This window comes from Nymphalis io, chromosome 25, assembly GCF_905147045.1.
Source record: "Nymphalis io chromosome 25, ilAglIoxx1.1, whole genome shotgun sequence".
NCBI classification, from domain to species: domain Eukaryota; kingdom Metazoa; phylum Arthropoda; class Insecta; order Lepidoptera; family Nymphalidae; genus Nymphalis; species Nymphalis io.
In genome coordinates this window covers 3,873,062-3,896,458 of record NC_065912.1, presented here as the reverse complement: position 1 = coordinate 3,896,458, position 23,397 = coordinate 3,873,062, and the positions used below count along the sequence as shown (strand labels likewise).

Below are 23,397 nucleotides of genomic sequence, written 5' to 3'. Positions count from 1 at the left end.
CCCGGGGTGGGGCAATAAAAAGATAATAAGTTTTTCCGTCAAGTAATTCACAGTAGCAGCCAGGAGTCTAAGCAGTCTTATAGTATATACTTTTATGCATTACATATTAAATACGCGGGCGATTCTAATATATACATAAATAGTAATAGTACTTTATCGTCAAGGCAATATAATACTTCAACAATACAGGTCAGGCAGTCGCCATTTCTGCGAGGCCTGTATAGTAGTATAGTCCACTATAGTCTCGTTTCTCTCGCAGGCGAGATCTCCCGCATCGTGGGCAACGAGTGGCGCTCGCTGCCCGCCTCCACCAAGCAGAGCTGGGAGGAGCGCGCCGCGCGCTGCAACGAGGAGACCGCCGCGCGCCTCGCCGAGGAGATGCGCGAGCTGTCGCAGCACGTGCGTACACATGCATACACACACACACACACACACACACACACACACACACACACACCCACACACACCCACACACACCCACACACACCCACACACACCCACACACACTTATAAAAATACGCACACAATATGTATATATACACACGCACTTATAAAAATACGCATACAATATGTATATATATATATATATATATATATATATATATATACACGCTTATAATGTCAAGGGCAGTAAACAACTTTGACCTTGAATTAACGTTACACCATTGGTCGATCTTTTAAATAAGCTTAGACGTTATGGATTCGTGAAAATGCCGTTTTGAATGTCGGCGAACTTGTTATCAGAATTTTAGAAGTTAAAATAATATATATTTAAGGAGTTAATTGGAATAGTGATATATTACTCAGGAATAGTTTATAGTACATAATATAGCTCAGCAAATTTTTTTTATCTCTACTCCTTATACCATTGGAATAGGCTATACGAATCATACAAAGATTGAAAGTTCATTGTTGAATTATACGTATAATAACATAAATGATATTAATAACGATGGTTTTATGATCCAGATACCAATGGAAATGACGTATGAGTGTGCGTGGGACACGTGCGATTATCAGTTCGAAGACCTCGCCGATTGTATGGAGCATTGTATAGGAGACGGTGGTAACAGTATGTATTTACAGCTTTATATTATAACTAAGACACAAAAATTGAACAACGCTGACGATATAATATATACATCAGTTCCATAATGAAGGATAAACTCACTTGCGCATTTATAATATTAGTAAGTATGTAAAACTAGAGGCAAATTGTACAAAAAATAGGCCAAATATGACATATTTAGCGACGACAAATGTTTTTTTTTTATCGCAATAATATACCATACTCTATAATATTTTTTGAGGCCGAGATGGCCTAGTGGTGAGAACGCGTGAATCTTAACCGATGATCGTGGGTTCAAACCCGGTCAAGCACCACTGAATGCTCATGTGCTTAATTTGTGTTTATAATTCATCTTGTGCTTGACGATGAAGGAAAACATCGTGAGGAAACCTGCATGTGTCTAATTTCATTGAAATTCTGCCACCTAATTTCATTGTATTCTACCAATCCTCATTGAAGCAGCGTGGTGGAATAAGCTCCAAACCTTCTCAAAAGGGAGAGGAGGCCTTAGCCCAGCTGTGGAACATTAACAGGCTGTTACTGTACTGTGTAATATTTTAAAAAGATGTTTTGTTTTAAACGCTGCTAGTGATTGGAACGTTTATCGAAACTAAGAAGACTAAGTTAGAACGTAAGTATACGAATAGAACTCACGTGAGCGCAATTATAGTTATAAAACAATTTGAGGTAAATAATTAAAGTTTAGGCAATTGCTTTTCATTTTAAGAAAGAAGACGTTATGAGATTTATTGTTTGGAAAAATCAATATTGTATTTCGTATTAGTATCGCTGTTCTGGTTTATATATATATTTTATCAAACAAATTTTAATATTTAAAACAATTATATTTTTTTATTAATCGATTGTTTAATAGTACTCATTAATTGTACTGTCTATATAATATGAGTGTATTGAAATTCTTATGTGTTTATATAAATATAAGCATTAATAGTACATTTTTCTTACATGCGCTACGGCAGCGGGTCACGTTCAGCAACACTACCGCTCAGGCGGCTCCAGCGCCAGTGGCAGCGGGAGCGGGAGCGGAAGCGGCAGCGGCAACGAGTACCCGTGTCTGTGGCGTAATTGCGCGCGGGTGAGGAAGGGACAGGCGCCTTTCCCCAACCTGCCGCGACTGCTGAGGCACGTGCGCGACCTGCACGTTAACAAAGGCAACGGACGGATGATGGCGGTGCACGAACGCTCTCGGTTAGTTTCGTTTGTTTTTACGTTCAAATCTTAATAATCGAATAGACATTTCCTATGACCTGAAATAATAATAAGGATTATATTTTCAGAAATTACGTTCTCTCTTCTAAGAAACCGCCGAAGGTATACTCGACTACTTTCCGTAGCGGCCTGATGTCTCCAGGAGGTAAACTTAGTTTTTTAATTTGAATAGTAATAATGTAGAAATAAAAATATTTTTAATTAAAGTATTTATTACAACTCGAGTAGAAATAGGAACATATTATTAATCAGTTTATATAAAAATCTAAGATATCAAAAACAAGAAAATGTCTTCAAATATTTGATCGATGCAATCGTATTTATATACCGAACCGACCGACGGTCACAGGTAAATTGTTTAGGACCGTACCGTATTGACGTAAACGGCTCGTTCGATCAACGAATAATGAATCAAAGACTTGAGCGAGAGTGTAGTAGTAACGTGTGTCGCGGCAGGCATGTCCCCGATGGCGCGCAACACGCCGTCGCCGGGCGCGGGCGAGGCGGCGCGGCCCGGCCTCGAGCCGCTCTTCGTGCACGCGCCGCCGCGCGCGCAGCGCGTCACGCACTCCGAGGCCTACATACGGTGAGCGCCACCTCCCCCACCCCTCGTATCACTGAATCCTGAGCTCTATATGGCTTTGTACGACCCGTCTGCCGGCGTACCTACGGACTCGCAAGGGTCGTCATGTTTTAGATAGTGGCGGTTTAAATACTGGTTAAAATTTGCTATAGAGCATTGACATACTCTGCCCGATGCTACTAGCCTAGCCTTCCTGACACCGTATGGTTCGTTGAGACGCTGAGTGTTGATGATATTGACGGATGCGTATTAAACGAAATTACAATGAACTATTATTATTATAATTGAAATATTCACATTTAATTAGTTACTAAATAGAAACAATCACAATATTTCCAGATATATCGAAGGTCTTCATTCAGAGCAGAAGTATATTACGCCGTGGGAGAAATCCCTCACACCGATGCCGGCCAACCCGGACCCGTCTCACTTCAATATGCAGAAGCTACCTTCTCACTGGATCACCGAGGAGGCAGTCAACGGTTACTTACAACAGGATAAAAATCTCTCTGAAACTGATGTACAGAAAATGGATCAAAATACAAAGATACTGAAAGGACTGTGTGCACTCCGAGATTTTATGATGAGAGATGCGTTATCTATATATAAGAGCTACTGATAATATAAAGTAATATAAAATATTTAGTTTAAAAATCATGTATTGACGATTTAAATAAAAACTTTTTATTAATGAAATTTATTTATTTAGTTATTAATCCTTTATTGCACACACTTTACAAACATTTAGTAACATATAATAGCAAGTAGTACATATAGTATGCAAAGGTGGCTTTATCACTTATGGTGATCTCTTCCAGGCAACCTCTGTAAAGAGAAATATTTATATATATATATTTGCCAGGATCATTCATCGGGCATAGTGTGCGAACAACTTATACTTAAAATTTATTGAGCTTAATACAAATATGTAATATACGAACCTACATACATATATATATATATACATATACACTTATACATACATATAAACTTATATAAGAAATAAATAACCATATACATATAATAATACAACATGCTATAGTTATATTGATAGATAATAATTATGCAAACGACTCTTAAAATATGTACGGATTCAGCTTGATGAATTTATCGGGCAGGGAATTCCATAGTTTGACTGCTTTAACCGTAAAGGAATTGCTGTATATTTTAGTGCAACTCAGAGGGATTAGCAATTTATTGTCTTGTAAGGATGGGAGGGATTCGGGATTGATTAATTTTGTGCCTTTGCTGGGAGCTGCCTATATTAGCAGCCTGCGATTTGCTCGGATTTATTAAAAGTCCATATGAATGACACCATACTACAATTTTTTCGACTTCGGAATTTAATGTTTGGATAGCATTAGCGAGGTTGTTAATTGGCGTAGTTACGTATAACTGTAGATCATCGGCATAAAGATGATAATAACAGGAAAGAACTGATGAGACAATTAATCAAGATAGAAAATAGCAACGGTGAGAGAACGCTACCTTGCGGTACTCCAAATTGGAGAAATCAAGATTTTTTTTTAAAGCTTTTAAAGCTACGGCGCATAACAACCGTAGGCTTATCTTTAGGTGGTCGAATTCTGTAGGAAAGAAAAACTCAATCGTGACAGGAAAACGCTTCAGCAGGTAACAGGCCGTGCGTCACGACATGATCAACGGAAGACACTAACATCAAGTCTAAAACAGAAGGTGAGCAGTTAGGAAAGAAATGAGTGGCGTTGGTTGGAAGAATATTAAGATTGGAACTATTTACAAAGATTTCTAAGGCGATAAGCTCGTGTGTCGTTTTTCATGAGGCATGTATTGACGTCACCCATTATAATTATACAATTATCTACCGTAGGTACATGCAACTCAAGAAGATTTTCAAAATCCTCAAAATAGTTGATACGAAGAGATGGGCTATAAAAAACACCAAGTAAAAATTTTAACTGTCCAGATAAAACTTCAATGAAAAGGTTCTCTGAAGACTGAGTATTGAGCTCAAGATTTGCTTATAATTGTGAACGGAATATTGCTGCGTAGATATATAGCAACCATCATTGTGGATTAAATGAAAACCAGGCACAGTAAGACGTGGAGGGCAAACAAGGCTTTAGAATTATCTCAGAGATAAGTATGGCAGGGATATTTTTATTATCAAATGAATTTAGGAGGTCTGGATAGTGATATAAGTAGTAGATATAAGAGTATAAATGCTCAAAGCATCCCTTATGCTTTGAGCTTTTATATGAATTACATTGAAGTTCTTAGGGTGAGCCGTAAATGTTGTATTAAGTGCTGAACTGAGCGGTATATATGTACTATGGAAACTGTCATTTGAAAAAGTTGAATCGTTAAAATTCGTAGAGGTGTCATCTGAAATTATACTATTTATGTCATTTGAGCTCATACTTTAAAATCATAAATTAATAATAATAAATAAAAATATATTATAAAAAATAATATAACAAATTATTGTTTCTTTTCATATTGCTACATAATGCCCTAACGTAATTGTTCATCCAAAATGTTGAAAGCACATTGTTGCATCCAGGATTCAACATATCTATAAGTTTTGGCCTTAATTCGATGCAGAGATTCAGATACAATACATATATAATTATGTATTTTGAGGAAAATGTGTATAAAATAAGTACAAAAAACATGATGATATATATTTTTTTTATAGAATAGGAAGGCGGATGAGCATATGGACCACCTGATGGTAAGTGGTCACCAACGCCCTTAGACATTATCATTGTAAGAAGTGTCAACCATCGCTTACATATCCAATGCGCCACCAACCTTGGGAACTAAGATTTTATGTCCCTTGTGCCTGTAATTACACTGGCTCACTCACCCTTCAAACCGGAACACAACAATACCAAGTACTGCTGTTTTGCGGTAAAATATCTGATGAGTGGGTGGTACCTACCCAGACGAGCTTGCACAAAGCCATACCACCAGTAGAAACAGATAACCAATAACTGAAGTAATTTAATAGGATGTTTAAATAAAATTCTAAGTTCTTAAGCTTAGCATAAATTTAATATTCTTAAGAGTATAAATATATAATTACATCCCGTGTAATAATGGCATAGTATAACATAACTTATGATTGAATAAGCATTTTCTTATGCACTTTCCACTTCTTCTTTCAGCAGCCTAACTAGCTGATTGAATTTACTGCCTTCAAAGATTAGTACCTGTAATTAAAATATTGGTTTTATTAATTTCAATATATTTATTTTTTATATATCAATATACACTTCATTTCAAATGTATATGATGCTTTATTATAAATATAAGTATGTATTTTATGATTGAATCAATGAACAGGTAGTTTCATATTACTGTTTTTTTATATAACAATTATGCTAATTTGTGAAATATTCAAGCAGAATATTATGCAATTTAATTACAACTTAACAGAGAATTGTCTGTGATAAAATGTATGAAATTGAGACAAATAATAAAAGTATTATAATACCATGGCTTTTATAAAATTCTTGCAAAATTTTTATGAAACATACCTTTCTACAAGGAGTCATAGCACCTCCATCGAAGTCCCACTGAGATAATTCTGCTTGCTCTGTTACATCCACATCAAAACTGGCTAAGGCCTCTTCAACTAGGGGCTTCTCCTCTTGGTTTGCAAACAATACCTCTGATTCCTCATCTTTAAATAGAAACAAACATATATATAATTTCATTTTGGTAACTGGTTTAATAAAAAATATAATAACAATTCCTTGAAATATAATTAAAGAATTTATTGCACGAACCTAGCATATATTAATAATTTTTACTATATATTTTCTTTTGAATTTGTTCTAAAATACTTCACAATTAACAAAAGTAATCAAAGATGAAACTCACCACCAGTTTTGTATGTTTTGCAAATCCATACAAGGTATTGGAATGCGTAGGGCATGTTCTTTTTCAATGCTTTGTCTAACTCATTCTGTAGTGATGAGAAGAGTGGTACGCTGATGGCAGCTGGAATGTTCAGAATCCTGAAACAAAATTATCACCTTATAAAAAAAAAATGTCTAAGAATCTTGCCTTTATAAATTACATTAAAATCTATTACCATATTTAAGATATAACAATTTCCACTACAACAAAAACAGAAGTGAAGGCCAACACTTTTGAATTTAATTGATGTGATATTATTGGTCGGGAAATATCCCGATAATTGAATAGAATTATGTATATATTCATTATAGAAATTTCGATTCTCAATAAAATTTCACAACCAATATCCACTATACATATAAAGAGTTAAATGGATTAGTGTTGTTCTTGATTAATAAATATTAATCAACTGTTTGTAGTGCATTACATAATAGAGCTATTAGTAAATTGCATGCATCTATGGTTAGCTCATCTTTGCTTCTTTGATTCTAGTAGGCTATAGGAATAATATTAATAAATAGTTTATAAAATATTTAATAAAACAAGTTTATGTACCTTTCATTTATAATTAAGCCTACATGATTTGCATCATCTGAGAGTATTTTGTTGACTAGGGCTTTAACTCGGTCATCAGCATTATCATTGGCAAGTGTGGTTAGCAATAATCTGACTTGTTTTATGCAATTTTCATCCTGAAATAATTACAGTTTTTTATTAAGATATATAAATAGCCATTTATCTTACTCCATAATTTCAACATGTACAATAATATTGTGTAATCATGCACTTTATGCTCTTCATATCTATTATATGGTAATTTATTATAACTAATATTTCATTATTATGTATTAAGCCGGAGAAATTATTAGTAGTAACTATTACAAGGATTAATTATAAAAAATATTACAGTTACTACTAATAATATAAATGTTTGTAATTCAATTAATCACGCCTGGACTTATATGTGGAATAATTTCAAATTACCGTAAAGAGAAAGGCATTTGCTCAGCAGTGGGACTCTTATGGAATGTTAAATTACTTTTTCAAATTTAATATCATAATAAAATGCTTACTTTTCTTTTGGTAATATTTATAATGGTGGTCATTCCAAAGACTCCATCACTGCCATCATCGTCATCATCATCATCATCTTGACCATCATCTAGGCACTGTTTTACAACACTGCCTATATAATTTTGTGCTATAAAAAATTATAAGTACAATTAAAAAATTATTGTTTCTATGTTTCTATATAACGTTGAAAATATTAACTTACAAATAATAATCTGTGCTAGTGCTCCCAAATCAACATTTGATTTAAGAAACAGTTGTCTCAAAAGTTGTTTTATTCCATGAAAGTCACAATCTTCTGGGTTTCGTCCTTCAAAGTCTGCTAGTAATTCCTAAAGAAAATATAGTTATTAATACTATTTATTTGCTTACTAATTATTATTACATTTTTTAATTCAACATGGCTGCATGCTAAGTATTTAAAGGCGGAACATTTTTGCGCCTCAAGTTAATAGTTATATGCCACATATTGTATACCTAGTTTGGGTAATTTTTAAATTTTGAATGCTAATAAATGTATATAGTCCTAAGCAATCGTTATAGTATTATTGAGTGTGTGTATCGTTTATACGAGCCTTTGTTATAATTATCTTCGTAAACATTGAATACGCAAGAAAACAAAAAGTTTTTTTATACAACAAAATTACCCAGATTTGTGAATTATATACATATGATTTACTTTAAACTTGTTTGTTTTGTATATTCGTATAAATCTAAATTTCATGTTTTTAGTAAAGTAAATAATACAAAAGTTATAAATATACTGTAGCGGCATGTTGTTATGACGAACGCCATGTGTTATCTAGGTTATATTTTTGACTTACCTTATCGCCAACATAATTTCCATCAGAATCAAAGTCTGAATCTCTCTCGCTGCCAGATTCTTGTTCTTCTTCACTTTCACTGTCTTCTCTTTGAATTTCCTTGTTTTTTTTATTAGACATTTTGATAAAATATTGACTTCACCGCCAAGAAATTCACCAGGATACACGATCAAACATCAAATTAAATATTGAACAGTGAACACAGATTATAAATACAGATTTTAGTTTTCACAACCGTCAAACTTGTGACATGATAATGACATTGACATTATCATTTACGAACAGGTTAAAAATATATTATTCTTAAACATATTTTATGCAGGTTATTAATACCTTTTGTTAAAAATTAACAAATTATTAGGTCCTTACATATGAAATTAGCATTTTGTCGTACTGACCACTTTGATCTGAAATATCTCCTCTTTGGTAAGGAATTCCAAATTCAAATTTATAAATTCATTTAGCTGGTACATTAGAGTTTCGAAAACAGTCATTCATTTGTTTTTTCCTCATTATTTTTTTCTTGGCGTCGCTTATTACCGCACAATGGAAAACATGAAATATCGGTATATTTACGAGTTATACCGTGGTACCAGTGCTGCAGAAACAGCTCGAAAGATTAATGATGTGTACAAAGCACTTCAGAGATAGCTGCAGGCTTCGGAGAAAGTGATAAAATTGTATTAATCCACTTGAAGCAAATCGGGAAAGTAAAAAAACTTGAACGATGGGTACCTCATGAATTGAGTGAATCGAACTTAGCTAGAAGATTAGCATCTGTAGGCCTGAATGTATTTAAATGTATTAAAATGTTAAATATATTTAATTTATCTTCCATTAATTGGGAGTTAAATAATGAATCCCAGTCAATTTGGTTTAAGTCACGAAGAAAGTCTGTGTTATTAAAATTTTTAAAGCTACGGCGCATAACAACCGTAGGCTTATCTTTAGGTGGTCGAATTCTATAGGAAAGAAAAACTCAATCGTGACAGGAAAACGCTTCAGCAGGTAACAGGCCGTGCGTCACGACATGATCAACGGAAGACACTAACATCAAGTCTAAAACGGAAGGTGAGTAGTTAGGAAAGAAATGAGTGGCGTTGGTTGGAAGAATATTAAGATTGGAAGTATTTACAAAGATTTCTAAGGCGATAAGCTCGGTCGTCGTTTTTCATGAGGCATGTATTGACGTCACCCATTATAATTATACAATTATCTACCGTAGGTACATACAACTCAAGAAGGTTTTCAAAATCCTCAAAATAGTTGATACGAAGAGATGGGCTATAAAAAACACCAAGTAAAAATTTTAACTGTCCAGATAAAACTTCAATGAAGAGGTGCTCCGAAGACTGAGTATTGAGCAAACACGCATCGACTGCTGTGTTACTTTGCTCAACCGACACAATAATGAAGGGATTTTAAATCAAATCATTACTTGTTTTTTTTTTTTTTTTTTTTTTATAGAAAAGGAAGGCGGACGAGCATATGGGCCACCTGATGGTAAGTGGTCACCAACGCTCTTAGACATTGGCATTGTAAGAAATGTCAACCATCGCTTACATATCCAATGCGCCACCAACCTTGGGAACTAAGATTTTATGTCCCTTGTGCCTGTAATTACACTGGCTCACTCACCCTTCAAACCAGAACACAACAATATCAAGTATTGCTGTTTTGCGGTAGAATATCTGATGAGTGGGTGGTACCTACCCAGACGAGCTTGCACAAAGCCCTACCACTTGTGACGAAATGTGGATACTCTACGATAATCGGAAGCGCTCGTTGCAATGGCTGAACCCTGGAGACCCAGCCAAATCCTGCCCTAAACGAAAATTGACTCAGAAAAAGTTACTTGTGAGTGTTTGGTGGCCTAGCACCGGTGTCGTTCACTACAGCTTTCTAAAATCTGGCCAAACGATTACGGCAGATATCTATTGTCAACAACTACAAACCATGAAGGAAGAACTATCTGCTAAACAACCGAGATTGGTTAATCGCTCTAGGCCACTGCTGCTTCACGACAACGCAAAACTACATACTGCAAAATAAACAACCACTAAGTTAGATGAGCTACAATTGGAATGTCTGCGACCACCGTACTCCCCGGACCTTGCTCCAACAGATTATAATTTTTTCCGGAATTTGGACAACTTCTTACAAGAAAAAAAAATCATCTCCGATGCGGCAGTCCAAGCCGCCTTCAAAGAGTTTACTGAATCTCGCCCCCATGGTTTTTTTAGTAAAGGGATCAATGAACTACCTATGAGAAGGCAAAAGTGCATAGATAACAACGGTGCATACTTTGATTAATTAAATATATTTTACAAAAAAAAAATGACTTTATATTCCTCCCGTACAAAACGCCAATTTCATTTGTAAGGATCTAATGTTAAGCGTACGGGTGGTATTTAATTTTTAGTAGCTTAGTACCAAGCCGTTATTATTGGCACTTAGCTATGTATAACGAAATGCACTTGTCAATATAGAAAATATTGTATAAAAAATCCAAACAGTTACCGAATTTACTACCTATTTGCAAATTCTATTTTTAATATCGGCATCGGTATTTTTTCTGTTTATCTACCTATTTATTTTCTTTTGAAGAGGAGATAAGTAGAGGTAATAGTTGGTAAGCGAGGTGCCAAGAATATAGACTAAGTATGCTGTTGGTTTTTTATACTAAAACTGCAAAGAAATATGAAACTTTATACCTAGTAATACATAGTTTATAATTAGAAACGAATGGGTCTTTTTAAAATAAAATTAATTACAATGAAACTAAAGGCTATAAACAATATATTTATTTCATATTATGCTAGACATTATTTCTGGCAACAAATGGATTAAACATATGTATAATAATAAATATATTATAAACATAATCGTTTTTCCAAAATCTTTGATACCTTCTTTGAACTTATATTTAAAACTACGATAACTACTATAAAATATTAATAGAATAAGCGAAGCATCTAACTAAAAATTATTTATGTCTATTACTTCTGGATTTATAATTATCTAATTGTTATTCTTTATACATATTAATCAAAAGCGTGAAGTATGACCACGATGTCTTAAGAATCTGAAAATAAATTTATTTCAATTAATTTAAATGTTTAGCTGTACGATTTAGAGTAGTTTTTTAATTATCTAGTCACCGTTGCATAACTGTCCAAAGATACGATTGAAAATCCATAAGTGGTTACATACACCTCACTTTGAGATCTGAAAGAAAATCACTTTACTATATAAAAATATATACAACACGTTTATATAAAACATATATAGTGACTAAATAAATGTAAATTGATTTTCTTCTACTTTTAAGATCGGAATGGTAGATAATGAAGTTGAATAATTCACTGAAATAATTTAAGTAGATAAATTTTTTTAAATAAATTAGTATGTATATAATAATTATGTTTTTTTTAATTTTTTAATATTATTATTTTATTTTATAGTTACTAAATATATTAGTATACTGCGTTGGTCATATTTTTCGAAATGGCTGTTTGCTGAGTCGCGTGATAATACATATCATAATTAGACAGACGGAAATAATTATTGTTTTTTTTGTACCTTTGCATCATTATGAGTACAGATTTCTTCATTCCTTTTGACGCCATGTACCAACCACAGTTGTATAGAGCATCTGCTACCCCAGTACTCTGTTATTTTACCATAATAATAATTATTTTTTTGTTTGTAACAACGTAAAGATATATTTTGCTTTTTCTTGTTTTTATATCGTTTTGTTTTTAGGAAAGTATAATAAATGTTGTGTGTATCCCTCCTGACCGACTTTGGTCACGGCGGCCAATCTCAATCGTGATTAGACAACTGCGCAGGACACATTATAGTGCATAAGAGTGTGTGTGCAAATACAGGTGCACCCTCTATTTTCTCACTCTCATAATCTGATGACTAGTTCAGGCGCAGGACCAACGGCTTTACGTGCTTTCCGAGGCACGGCAGTGTAGACACTTCCAACTTCTAGACTCCGGGCTGCTACTGAGAATCTTCGACAGACCATAAATCACTAACTTTTATTGGTCCGACGTGGTCTTTGAACGCATGACCTCGAGGTCTGTGGCCTTATATCTAGCAATTAGACCAACGAGGTGGTTGAGGCAGATCATCGTGGTGTATATACTTACTGTATCGAGTAACTGTTGTCCATACCAACATAGCATCCATATTTGCAAGATGGATGTTAAGCAAAATATTTTATAATTAAATTCGTTCCATTTCTCAATAACCTACAAATAAAGTTAACATTTAACATTATTAATTAATAATAACAGAGGTTAGAATAATAAATATAATATCCTGGGACACTCACACACGGCTCTCTGATCCTATGGAAACCAGACAACTGATATACTAGTTTTCTTTTGTATATACATACTTGTGTAATACATAATAATTACACTATATATACGATAATTACACCTAGACTGTTCACAATAAACAGACATGTTCATGCACACAAATGTCTGTCCTGGGTGGAAATCGAACCCACAATCTTCGGCGTAAAAGGCAAGTATCTACCAACCACGCCAACCGGAAGATTTATTTATTCTCTGTTTGTACATATTAATAGTTTCTTGTTACAAGAATCTAAGGTACTTATATAAATTATTGAAAATTTGTCTAGCGTAATAAATTAAAAAAATATTATTTCATTATTACAAAAAATATAAAAATAAATAAATACTAACCGCGCAGCAGAATAAGCAAAAACAAATAATAACTGAACTATTAATAAAATTGACAAGGAGAGTAAATGTGTACATGTTTTCAACATCACTGGAGAGCCTGTAAGAAGACAATAAAGGTTTTATATACTTAAACATGCCGTAAATGCCGGGATGAGCAGTGGTTGAAGGACGTGAAACTTAATCTATAATTTCGAGTTCAAACCCGGCTAAATACCTCTGAATTTTCACGTGCTAAATTTGCTTAAACACGTTGACGGTAAATGAAAAAATCATGAGGAAAACCTGCATGTGGCGGACAAAAATTTATCAGGTGTATCCTCCAATACGCATCTAATGCATGTGATGCTTTAAGCGTTATTTAAAGCCTTATATTTGACAAATCCGACTGACCTGAGCGTCTTAAAGAAATAAAAAAAATAATATACGAAAATACACTGAATCTCGTAAGTCTCCGTACCATGTAGGTGTAGACCTGTGCTACTGGATACGCTCATTAGACATCCGTGCAGTGACGGAGAAAGAATACATTTCATTGCCCCTCTCTTTTCCATGGGTGTCGTAAGAGGCGACTAAGGGATATCTGAGCGACCATCTGCTCATCTCGTGGTAGGATGTTAAACATCCGCCTGGCTTGTTACCACCGTACGCATGGTGAAAAACTCCTGAAGTGGCTTGCAACCGCGTTTCGAGGTCAGCCAGCGTACAGCCAGTGCCCGAGCGAGTATTGCCGCGATAGGTGTTGGTCCAGTGGAGACGTCTGTTAAACCAATGCCGGGGGAAATTGTATTGACAAGGAGACCCGAAGAAACGGCTGTTCCGCTGCCCGCCCGTGGTAGAGTACAGGGGCCCGAGCGTGCCTAACCAGCTCACGAGGCTGCCCCACCATTCCACGCATAATCTCGGTGTGGACCGTCGCGCCGGTTGGCGACCGGACGGTGGGGTCCCAGCGGCCACTTCCGGGGGCCCTTCCATCCGGCGGGTCAGTGTACTTTCCCTTTTGGCAACTTTGACCATCCTTATCATGGCAATACGTCGCTCGCTTCACGTCTCTTTTCCTTCTTTTTCTAAATGGTAGCGCAACTAAGAAATAGCGATCGTTCAGCGGTGCACATCCCCACCATACCTACGCCGTTTGAGGTTGTGTTCTCTAACATCCGTGGATTCCACGCTAATCTCAACGCTGTCCACTACCATCTCGAGACAGCACGGCCAGCAATGTTGTTTCTCATGGAGACACAAATACTCCGTCCTGTCGATTCCAGCTACCTTAATTATCCCGGCTTCATGCTTGAAGAATCCTTCAAAGCGAAAGTCGGAGTATGCTTGTTCGTCAGGACGGATGTTTGTTGTCAACGTCTGCGCTGCTTGGAGGACCCCTCCTTCTCCATGTTAGTGGTACGTGTGGACCTGGTTCGTCAGGTTAATGCTCATCATGAATAATGGTTGAACTTCCTCAAAACTGACTATGCTGAAAGGACTGCTCATGCTTTTGCTCTCACATATGACTTGACCCAACTGGTCGATCAGCCCACTAGGATCCTAGACATTGATAGGCAAGCGCCTTCTCTACTGGACTTTCACCCGGTGGAATATCAGGTTGTGGTTCAAGCTCCACTTGGTCACAGGCCAAGCTGTCGCCACCAGCGGTATGCAAACGTCGCGTTTGGCACTATAAGTCGGTAGATTGGGACGGTATGCGCGATTACTATGCGCAGATCCCTTAGGAACGTTGTTTCAGTTGGAATGACCCGACAGCTAGTGCGACTGCTGTTGCTGATGAGATCATGTTGGGAATGGAATACTACATTCCTAGCTCAGATCTCATTAGTAAGGGTACGCGTAACCGTTGCTTCACTCGTGAATGTGCCGATACTGTATCATTTAAGCAGGCGGCATATCGCGCGTGGATCAACGGCTGCATTGTCAGAAGCAAACATTGACTCACTGAAAGCAAACTACAACATAAACTCCAAGTCCTGTAGGAAGGCATACACAAGACCGGATGCACAGCGCTTTGTATAGATCGGTCATGATCTTGTTTCGCATTAGGATGGGCTCCCGTAGCTTTTAGCGTCTGACCAAATCTGTGCAAAAAAAAATCTGCCAACCTTCGCTGCTACCGTTCAGGAATCCGGACGGATCGCTAGCTCACAGTCCGCAGGAGAAAGCCGATCTTCTGGCTAAACTCTTTGCCGATAACTCCGTGATCGATTATTGTAGTGCGCTGCCACCAACAATACCTTCATGTGGCCACACGATGCCTGAAATCAAAATTAGGCAACGTGATGTGCGTGCGGAGCTGCAATCACTTGATGTACGGAAAGCTAGCGGTCCCGATGGAATACCAGCCATAGTGCTGAAGAAGTGCGCGGTGGAGCTGTCTCCTGTGTTAACGCGCCTGTTCCAAGTTTCTCACTCTTCGGGACGTGCCGGAGGCTTGGAGAAGAGCTAATGTGCAAGAGGTTCCCAAAAAAGGGGATCAGTTTGACCCGGCAAATTATCGGCCAATAGCTATCACCTCAGTGCTTTGTAAGGTAATGGAACGGATACAAAACAACCAACTGATCCATTACCTAGAAGATCACTGTCTAATTAATGATATTTAGTACGGGTTTCAACCAAAACGGTGTCTGCCTAGAGAACATATTGTTTTAAAAAAAATACGATAGTTTTTCTAAACATTTCAGCAGCTCAGAGTAAAAAAATTGAGTACATACCTCGATACCGTCAATAAAAAAAAAAGTGTAATGTGTCAATTGACAAGTCTTTTGGCAAAATAATCAGTACACAGGATTTATTTTTATTTCACTTTAAATCTAATCTGAAAATAAGTAAGTACCTACACGTATTTGAAATAAAAAAAAATATGAATATGAAATTGTCTATTACTTTTTTTTACGGAATTATTCAATAAATAAAAATAATAACGCCGATCAGTCATTCCGACGTTTTGAGTATTTTTTCAATTATTAGAGATTAATGGACGAGAAAAACACTCCATACACGTCAAAATATAGAACGATATTAATTTTTCATTTTTAGTAAGACAAACTGTTATTTATTGCTTCACTAAGGGCGAATGAAAATAAAATAAGGATACTTAAATATTATTATTAAGTATACCTATCCCTTTTGTATTTGAGTCGATTATGGAGGTAATCGACTTATTTACTTACTAAATACTGCATAAGAGTGCGGCCAATTAGTAATTGGTTGAGCATGATATCCAAGCACTAAAAATTTTGCATTCATGATTTTATTAAAGTAACCTGTACAAATCACACAGCTGGGCTGATGATTTTGAGGAGGAGATTTGGAGCACTGCGCTGTTGCACTGCAGGTACACATACACATATATTAAATTTTCATCTGACAATTGTAAATTTCGTTCGATGTCTTCCTTGACCGCCGTGCTTGAGGTGAATCATAAACACAAATTAGCACATGAAAAAGCAGAGGTGCTTGCCCGAGGTTGCAAGTTACACGCGATATTCAGTTGACGTGTTCTAACTGGACCATCTCAGCTCATTATAATATTAGTGTTGTTAAAATTGTTATTTCAATTCATTCAAAATGTTACCTTATCAATGCTCGATGTCTTTTAACGATGGAAATGAATTCTTCGTTGTACCTCTGCTCCGCATCGTTATCATAAACGCTCTCTATATCATTCATATTTGTACGTATTTTGGTGTATTTTGCTATAAATTCAACACACTTTATAATCTTAACATATTATATATATTATATAATGTATTCACATAATGTACTTATTTTTTTTATATTATAGGTAAGCGGACGGGCAAATGGGCCGCCTGATGGTAAGTGTTCATCACCGCCCATAGACATTGGCGATGTAAGAAATATTGACCATTCCTTACATCGCTAATGCGCCACCAAATTTGCAAACTGAGATGTTATGTCTTTCATGCCTGTAGTTACTCACTGGAATGCAACAATATTAAGTATATCTGTTTAGCGGTAGAATATCTGATGAGTGGGTGGTACCTACCCAGACGGGCTTGCCTAAAGCCCTACCACCTAGTGAACATCATTTGGTTTACAACGTTAATTCTAAATTTACTAACAATTTGTAAGTACTTATTTTCAAGTGGTAATTAATAAATAGGCAAGTGTTCGTAATAGTATATTTTATGAGAGGCGATTCTGCCTTTTGTTTTATCAAATTATACATTTATTGTTTTTTTTTTCTGTCTTTCTTATCAAGGCTTCGACCTTCGAAACCTTCGAATCGAATTTGTTAGTTTGATGTGCTTGCATGAAAAATACGAATGTTTATTGCATTCATAAAATTGCAATTGTTAACTTACCTAGTGTGTAAGATTCTACGAGTTGATCGTCAATTGGAACGTAAAGAAGTCTGTTTATTCTGATCGCAAGCAAAGAAAACTGTGTGGTTATATGACTGAGGAAGATGCAAAATAACAAATCTCCGCACACCATAAATCCAGCTGAAAGAAAACCTGAAAAGATAATCGCTTGGAATTTAGTGAACCTTCAATTTATGTGGTCACATAAAATTGCCAAATTACCTTTAATTTTATGTATGTTATCTGATATAACAACTTATGCCATTAGTAAACAAATTGTGCTAGGTTTGTTTAGAGATTAGGAATAAAAAAAATATTTAAACAAAAATATTCTTTTGGATTCACTACTTATAAGTTGTTGAATTAAAGGCTAAAAAATTCTAAATTCTTAATTTATTGGTAAAAATTATGCATTCGTAATATATTTTAATTAAAATAAAAACTAAATTTTATTTCACTTTTAAGAGTGCTTAAATTTCCTCTATACTAATATGATAAAATGTCGATGTAACTCTGTAACTTTGTTTTATTATTTCGCTTTCACAACTAAATAACTGAACCTATCGCGATAAAATTTTGTTCGAAGGATAGGATGCGAAGGATAGTAATGAATGAATGAATGAACAAATAATAAATAAATATGCTGTCGAATTGGAGGACGTTAGTAGCTACGACACAGTATTATACTATTGTAGTTACTATCATATATATTGTTTAAGATATATTTAAAAAAAAAAAAACAGTTTATTTTGTATATACCTAACACCTTCTCAACCCAACTCTTCGTGGGCGAAGTCGCTGTGGAAATGTGGTATAAATAAACATAGACGATTAAAATAAAAAAAAATAGGTAATTACTTACAATGAAATGTTTGTATAAAATATACGATTTCATATCGATTGCCCTGGAATGGATCGAAGGGCAGCCAGTAAGAGAAACCAAATATCAGTTCTACGTCATGGCCAGTTCGGTTCTTGATCCAGGCTATCATAGATGGCAACGTGAAAATACTCGCCAGCATTGCGTTGCATAAGAAATACACTGTTGATAAAAACATATTTTATAATAAGGTAAATAGGTTGATATTTTATATCAAATTTTAAAAACATGTATGAATGTACTACCTACTATTTTACTAGCATAAATTATAAAAAAACGAAGTTAGTACCTGATAATAAATTATCCATATTTCTACCCTCATTATCAACATGGCCTAACCTGTTCCTACCGACCTAATATTGCCAAGGCCTTTGTTTAGCCAAGGTATTTGTTTTATAGTAAAAGTTGCCATAATAGATTTTTAAAGTATTGCATTAAGCAAATATTTTGTACTATTCCAATTATTATAATATTTATCTCACGATAAAGATTATCTGTTTTAGATTTTTAAAGTAATAAGGCGGCGTTTGTGCACTCTTAACTGTAATAAGTTTGTGTGTGTTTTTTTTTGTATTTTAAAAAGCTTTTTCCTTAATTTATTTATTTCTAACCTTTTAAAACAATTTTAAGTCGATCCAGTGCATCACTTATAACTTTATGTTCCTCTTCAGTGATGTCTCCCGTTGGCCACATAGCTCGCGGCTCCAGGGCCAGATTCTCGAACACAGACCAGTAGCGTTTGATCTTGTAGGCCTTGGCAATAGCTATTTGAATATTTTATATTATTGAATAGTTACAAGCATTATATAGATATAATAAAATTATTTGACGAGCTGGTTGGTGTGGTTTGTAGATACTTGCCTTTAACTCCAAAAGTTGTGGGTTCGATTCCCACCCAGGACAGACATTTGTGTGCATGAACATGTCTGTTTGTCGTGAGTCGGGGTGTAATTATCTATATAAGTATGTATTTACAAAAGAAAAGTAGTATATGTAGTATATCGGTTGTCTGGTTTCCACAGCACAAGCTTTGTACAAGCTTAATTTGGGATCAGATGGCCGTGTGTGAAAAATGTCCCAGGATATTATTATATTTCTTACGCGTTTCGTAAGAAACTGTTGCCTGTTAGCTGTATTGCTTGTAAAATAATAATCTACTTGTTGGCGGAGACTGCATAGCACATCGTCAGAGCGTCACGGTAGCATGCGAAAGCGGTCCCGTGGCGCTCCTCGTTAAGACGGAAAGGGTACCGCTGGTTTTTTAGTGGGTATTCCGATGTTCGTGGTGCACTCACCGCCTTAAACACCAGCGAGCCCCACATATCCCCTCCACTGTTCCACGCGTTTTTCCAGCGATTATAAAGGCTGCTTAGAATAAATATGGTGGATGTGATAATTCGATTTCAATCAATTTATATATTTCACTACAAAAACTGCCATAAAGGTCGTTTTCTAAATCTGTTAGTTCCGAGTAAAATGTTGTTGCTAAATATTTTCCTTTTTTATATGCATAATAAATAAATAAAAATAAGTTACAACCAATAGGTGATGTTGATGATTGAAAATTCCCATATTATTTGATAGATCGTCACTGTGGATTCAATTGGACGCCGAATATATTTTAATGATTAATATACTCTATTTATTTTATTTATTATACTTTTTTATATTTCCCATCGGATAACAAGAGTGCATCTGTGTTTATGCACACACTTGTGCCTTATAATATATTCTGAGCCGTGGCCAAGTCAGTCAAAAGGACACCACCACTGTACTTTCTTTACAATATGAAAATATTCATTTAATGTCTACTAAATTTGCTGGTTTTAAAAAAAAAAGTTAGGCCGACTTTTTATCTACAGTGTGAGAGTGAGTCAGTTTTAAAACGGCGTTTTCAATATGATTTTGGTATTTTAATTGTTTTTTGCTAGTATTTCCATTCATAGTAAAATGATTTTTATACATACCTACTAGAAGGAATCCGACACACGGCATCATTTTAAACAGGTCAAGGAACGTTCCAATTGAAGCATGCACAAACAGGTTCGTCGTCTCCAATGCAGTCGATAACAGTATATTAGCAAAGTTAAACCAGAAAAATGAATTCCAACAAAAACTAAAAACATGTTTAAAAATGTCATTTATATATGACCGGTAGCGTCGAAATAAAGTTTCGTGTTTGGCAGAGATAGTTTCTCAAGTAGCTCTTTGCAGAACTAATGAACGACAGATGTGTCCTAACTGTGTAAATATCGACCGAGATTAGGTCACTTCGTATTGGCTTAAAAAAAACTGGTTATGAAGTTAAAATAATAAAATATCTCTAGTCAGTTTGTACTTTTTTGTATTTTTTTTTGCCATTTTTTGCGCTTTACTTATGGAGTTGTGTCGATATCGAATCGATAAATTCTATTAAATCCATGCTGGGCAAAAGACCTCCTCTTGCCTTAAAGAGAAGGTTTTGGAGCTTATTCCACTACGCTTTTCCAATGTCAGTTGCTGGATGGAAACCGCCTTTTGTAGATACCGTTATTTTATTTTGTGTATAACTGTATGTTACTTAAATCTTTTATTATAAAATAAAACATATGCTACTATTTTATATAAAAGCATTTTTAATTATAAGCAAATTTTTACCTTGAGAATTTTGTAAGCTTTTCTGTAAGGGGTAGTCCAATCATTTTTAATATTTTTTTAGCGAGGACATAAGTCTTGTCGTAATCGTCTACGTTTCCTTTATAAACCTAAAACAGAATATTAACAATAAGTAATATATAATAATTAAAAACTACAAATGCAAAACAGTATGACATATATATATACTATTAGAACTTTTTTTTGACTGCCTCTTTGGTCTAGTGGCTTGATGTAAGGCCGCAGACCCGGAGGTCCTGGGTTCAATCCTGAGGTCGGGCCAATAAAAAGTTATTAGATTTTTATGTCAGAAGATTCTCAGTAGCATCCAGGAGTCTGGAAGTTGGAAGTGTGTACACTCCCGTGCCTCGGATAGAGCGTAAAGCCGTTGGTCCTGCGCCTGAACTCTTTCCGGTCGTGTCGGATTGCTGTCCCATCGGATTATGAGAGTTAGGGAATAGAGAGTGCACCTGTGTTTGCGCACACACTTATGCACTATAATATCTACAGCGTAGTTTGCTAATCTCTCTTGAGGTTGGCCGCTGTGGCCGCAATCGGTCTGATGGACATTATTATTACTATTAGAACATACTTGAACTTTACCGCAGAGTATGATCATAAAATGTCAGAAAGTTATATGCGACATTGATTATAATAATTATTACATTTAAAGTATCAACATTTCACGAGTGAGATAGAATAAGCTTTAACTACATTAATTTATGAGCTATATACAATCAGTGTTTTTTTTAATTGTATGTGTAGTTCATGTAATAAAATGGAATGCTTATTGTAAAAATAATATATTATGTTAAAATATACCTTTTCTTGAGCTTCCAAGCTATTTTTTTTAGATGACATTTTTGTACGGTTAACTAAGATCCACACTAAATAACTTTTCGTAATGGAAAAATGTAGAATTTTTCGCTTTTATACGAGAAGTACGGGTATTGTGGGAAATAACACATTTAAAAGAATATACAATTATTTGTACGTAACCAGTTATTAAGTTTGCAATATTTTGCATCTTGCATAAAATAATATAACTTACACTATTATTATGGAATAGTTTATTCATTTACATTTTACTTTAAAAGTAAATTTTGTTTTTTAAATTAAAAATCATTGTTCGTTTTGTCTGTCTGACTAACGCTATTTTAATTTAATTGTTAAAGCTTTGGTTCTTTACGTGTTTACGCCATTATAGTGAAAAATATTTTATCGTTTCAATTTAGCATTGAGTCGAGATGGTGCTTCTAACACATAAATTTTAACTGATAATTGCGGTTTAAATTCGGGCAAACAACACTGGTTTTTCGTGTCCTTAATTTATATATAGTTATAATAACCATTGCTTATCTTTTTTATAGTGCCTTTTTTTATTAAATACCACTATGTAACCTTAATTTTGTAATTATATTTAGTCATTATTGAATATGTTTGATGGGGTCTATTATAACTGAAGGAGTCCTATCCTATATATTAAAACATATTTGCACGAATTTTGTATCTTTTATTGGAGATCCTTAATATATTATTGTACTCAAGTAAAAAGAATGGGATCTAATCTCTGTGGATCTAAATTTTTTCTATTTATAACTACTTTGCCTTTTTCACAGACGTAGTACAGTACAGGTACAACAAGACATCACTTTATAACTCTGCCAGTTCCCGTTTAATCTCATATGAAAAAAAAAACTGAAAATACCGCTTAAATTTTTTCTTATTCCTTCTACTGCTTTTTAACCACTTATTTCATCGTTGGAAATGTTTTTATCCCTTCCAGAATAAACGGAGCTGGGGGCACTCCTGAGTGACAGCCAGACTACCTATTAAAACATAAATAATATTATTTATCTGGTGCTTGCCAGCTATAAACATGGCTTTTAAATCATTTTTGTAATTTTTCAACGCCAAAGTATATTTTAATATGGTATATCTTTCAAGGTGTAGAAATATGGTTGATGCAATGTTTTGCGTATATTATTCATAAACTAGACAGACCTCGTCTGTTACACAAAACTGTAATACAGTTTGCTCTGTTTTAAAATTACAAGTTTATAATTTTATTAAATATGTATATTTTAGATTAAACATTGTGACATTTATTTATGTAGTTATTTTATAAGTAATTAAAAGACATAA

The 23,397-nt window shown here is 34.8% G+C and overlaps 3 protein-coding genes across 5 annotated transcripts in view; 1 reads left to right on the top strand and 2 right to left on the bottom strand.

Moving 5' to 3' along the window:
• The window catches only part of LOC126778074 (protein polybromo-1), a 33,632-nt gene extending 30,054 nt beyond the window's left edge, over positions 1-3,578 (top strand). Inside the window, exons 27-33 of one of the 3 annotated variants that reach the window (XM_050501429.1) lie at positions 260-399; positions 970-1,072; positions 1,659-1,700; positions 2,050-2,278; positions 2,368-2,444; positions 2,756-2,885; positions 3,222-3,578. In XM_050501429.1, the coding sequence (XP_050357386.1) occupies positions 260-399; positions 970-1,072; positions 1,659-1,700; positions 2,050-2,278; positions 2,368-2,444; positions 2,756-2,885; positions 3,222-3,501 (1,001 nt within the window). In that variant the 3' untranslated portion in view covers positions 3,502-3,578. Of the gene's footprint in view, positions 1-259; positions 400-969; positions 1,074-1,658; positions 1,701-2,038; positions 2,279-2,367; positions 2,445-2,755; positions 2,886-3,221 lie in introns of all 3 variants that reach the window. The other 2 variants (XM_050501431.1, XM_050501430.1) reach the window with 2 other exon arrangements.
• Positions 3,579-5,896: 2,318 nt separating this feature from the next.
• Positions 5,897-8,893, bottom strand: LOC126778253 (protein BCCIP homolog). The gene is made up of 7 exons (XM_050501742.1): positions 8,684-8,893; positions 8,065-8,191; positions 7,862-7,989; positions 7,344-7,480; positions 6,750-6,886; positions 6,404-6,549; positions 5,897-6,076 (listed from the first exon to the last, which is right to left on the bottom strand). Exons 1-7 carry the CDS (start codon positions 8,801-8,803, stop codon positions 6,005-6,007), a joined length of 867 nt encoding a protein of 288 aa, XP_050357699.1. The 5' UTR covers positions 8,804-8,893; the 3' UTR covers positions 5,897-6,004.
• A 2,811-nt stretch (positions 8,894-11,704) lies between these two features.
• LOC126778040 (odorant receptor 4-like) lies at positions 11,705-22,113 on the bottom strand. The gene is made up of 12 exons (XM_050501387.1): positions 22,075-22,113; positions 21,256-21,362; positions 20,586-20,734; positions 19,230-19,382; positions 18,601-18,780; positions 17,739-17,891; positions 16,988-17,108; positions 13,408-13,504; positions 12,844-12,945; positions 12,266-12,354; positions 11,845-11,911; positions 11,705-11,768 (listed from the first exon to the last, which is right to left on the bottom strand). The coding sequence occupies exons 1-12, from the start codon at positions 22,111-22,113 to the stop codon at positions 11,712-11,714; spliced, it is 1,314 nt and encodes a 437-aa protein (XP_050357344.1). The 3' UTR covers positions 11,705-11,711.
• Between the last annotated feature and the right edge of the window lie 1,284 nt (positions 22,114-23,397).

Coding starts and splice junctions, on each gene's coding strand:
- LOC126778040 (XM_050501387.1), bottom strand. CDS start 22,113: ATGTCATCTAAAAAAAATAGCTTGGAAGCTCAAGAAAAG. Junction 17,109..17,738: donor CGTAGAATCTTACACACTAG/GTAAGTTAACAA, acceptor TTGAATTTATAG/CAAAATACACCAAAATACGT. Junction 12,355..12,843: donor GACAACAGTTACTCGATACA/GTAAGTATATAC, acceptor GTAAAATAACAG/AGTACTGGGGTAGCAGATGC.
- LOC126778253 (XM_050501742.1), bottom strand. CDS start 8,803: ATGTCTAATAAAAAAAACAAGGAAATTCAAAGAGAAGACAGTGAAAGT. Junction 7,990..8,064: donor ACTAGCACAGATTATTATTT/GTAAGTTAATAT, acceptor AATTTTTTATAG/CACAAAATTATATAGGCAGT. Junction 7,481..7,861: donor TAAATATTACCAAAAGAAAA/GTAAGCATTTTA, acceptor TAATTATTTCAG/GATGAAAATTGCATAAAACA.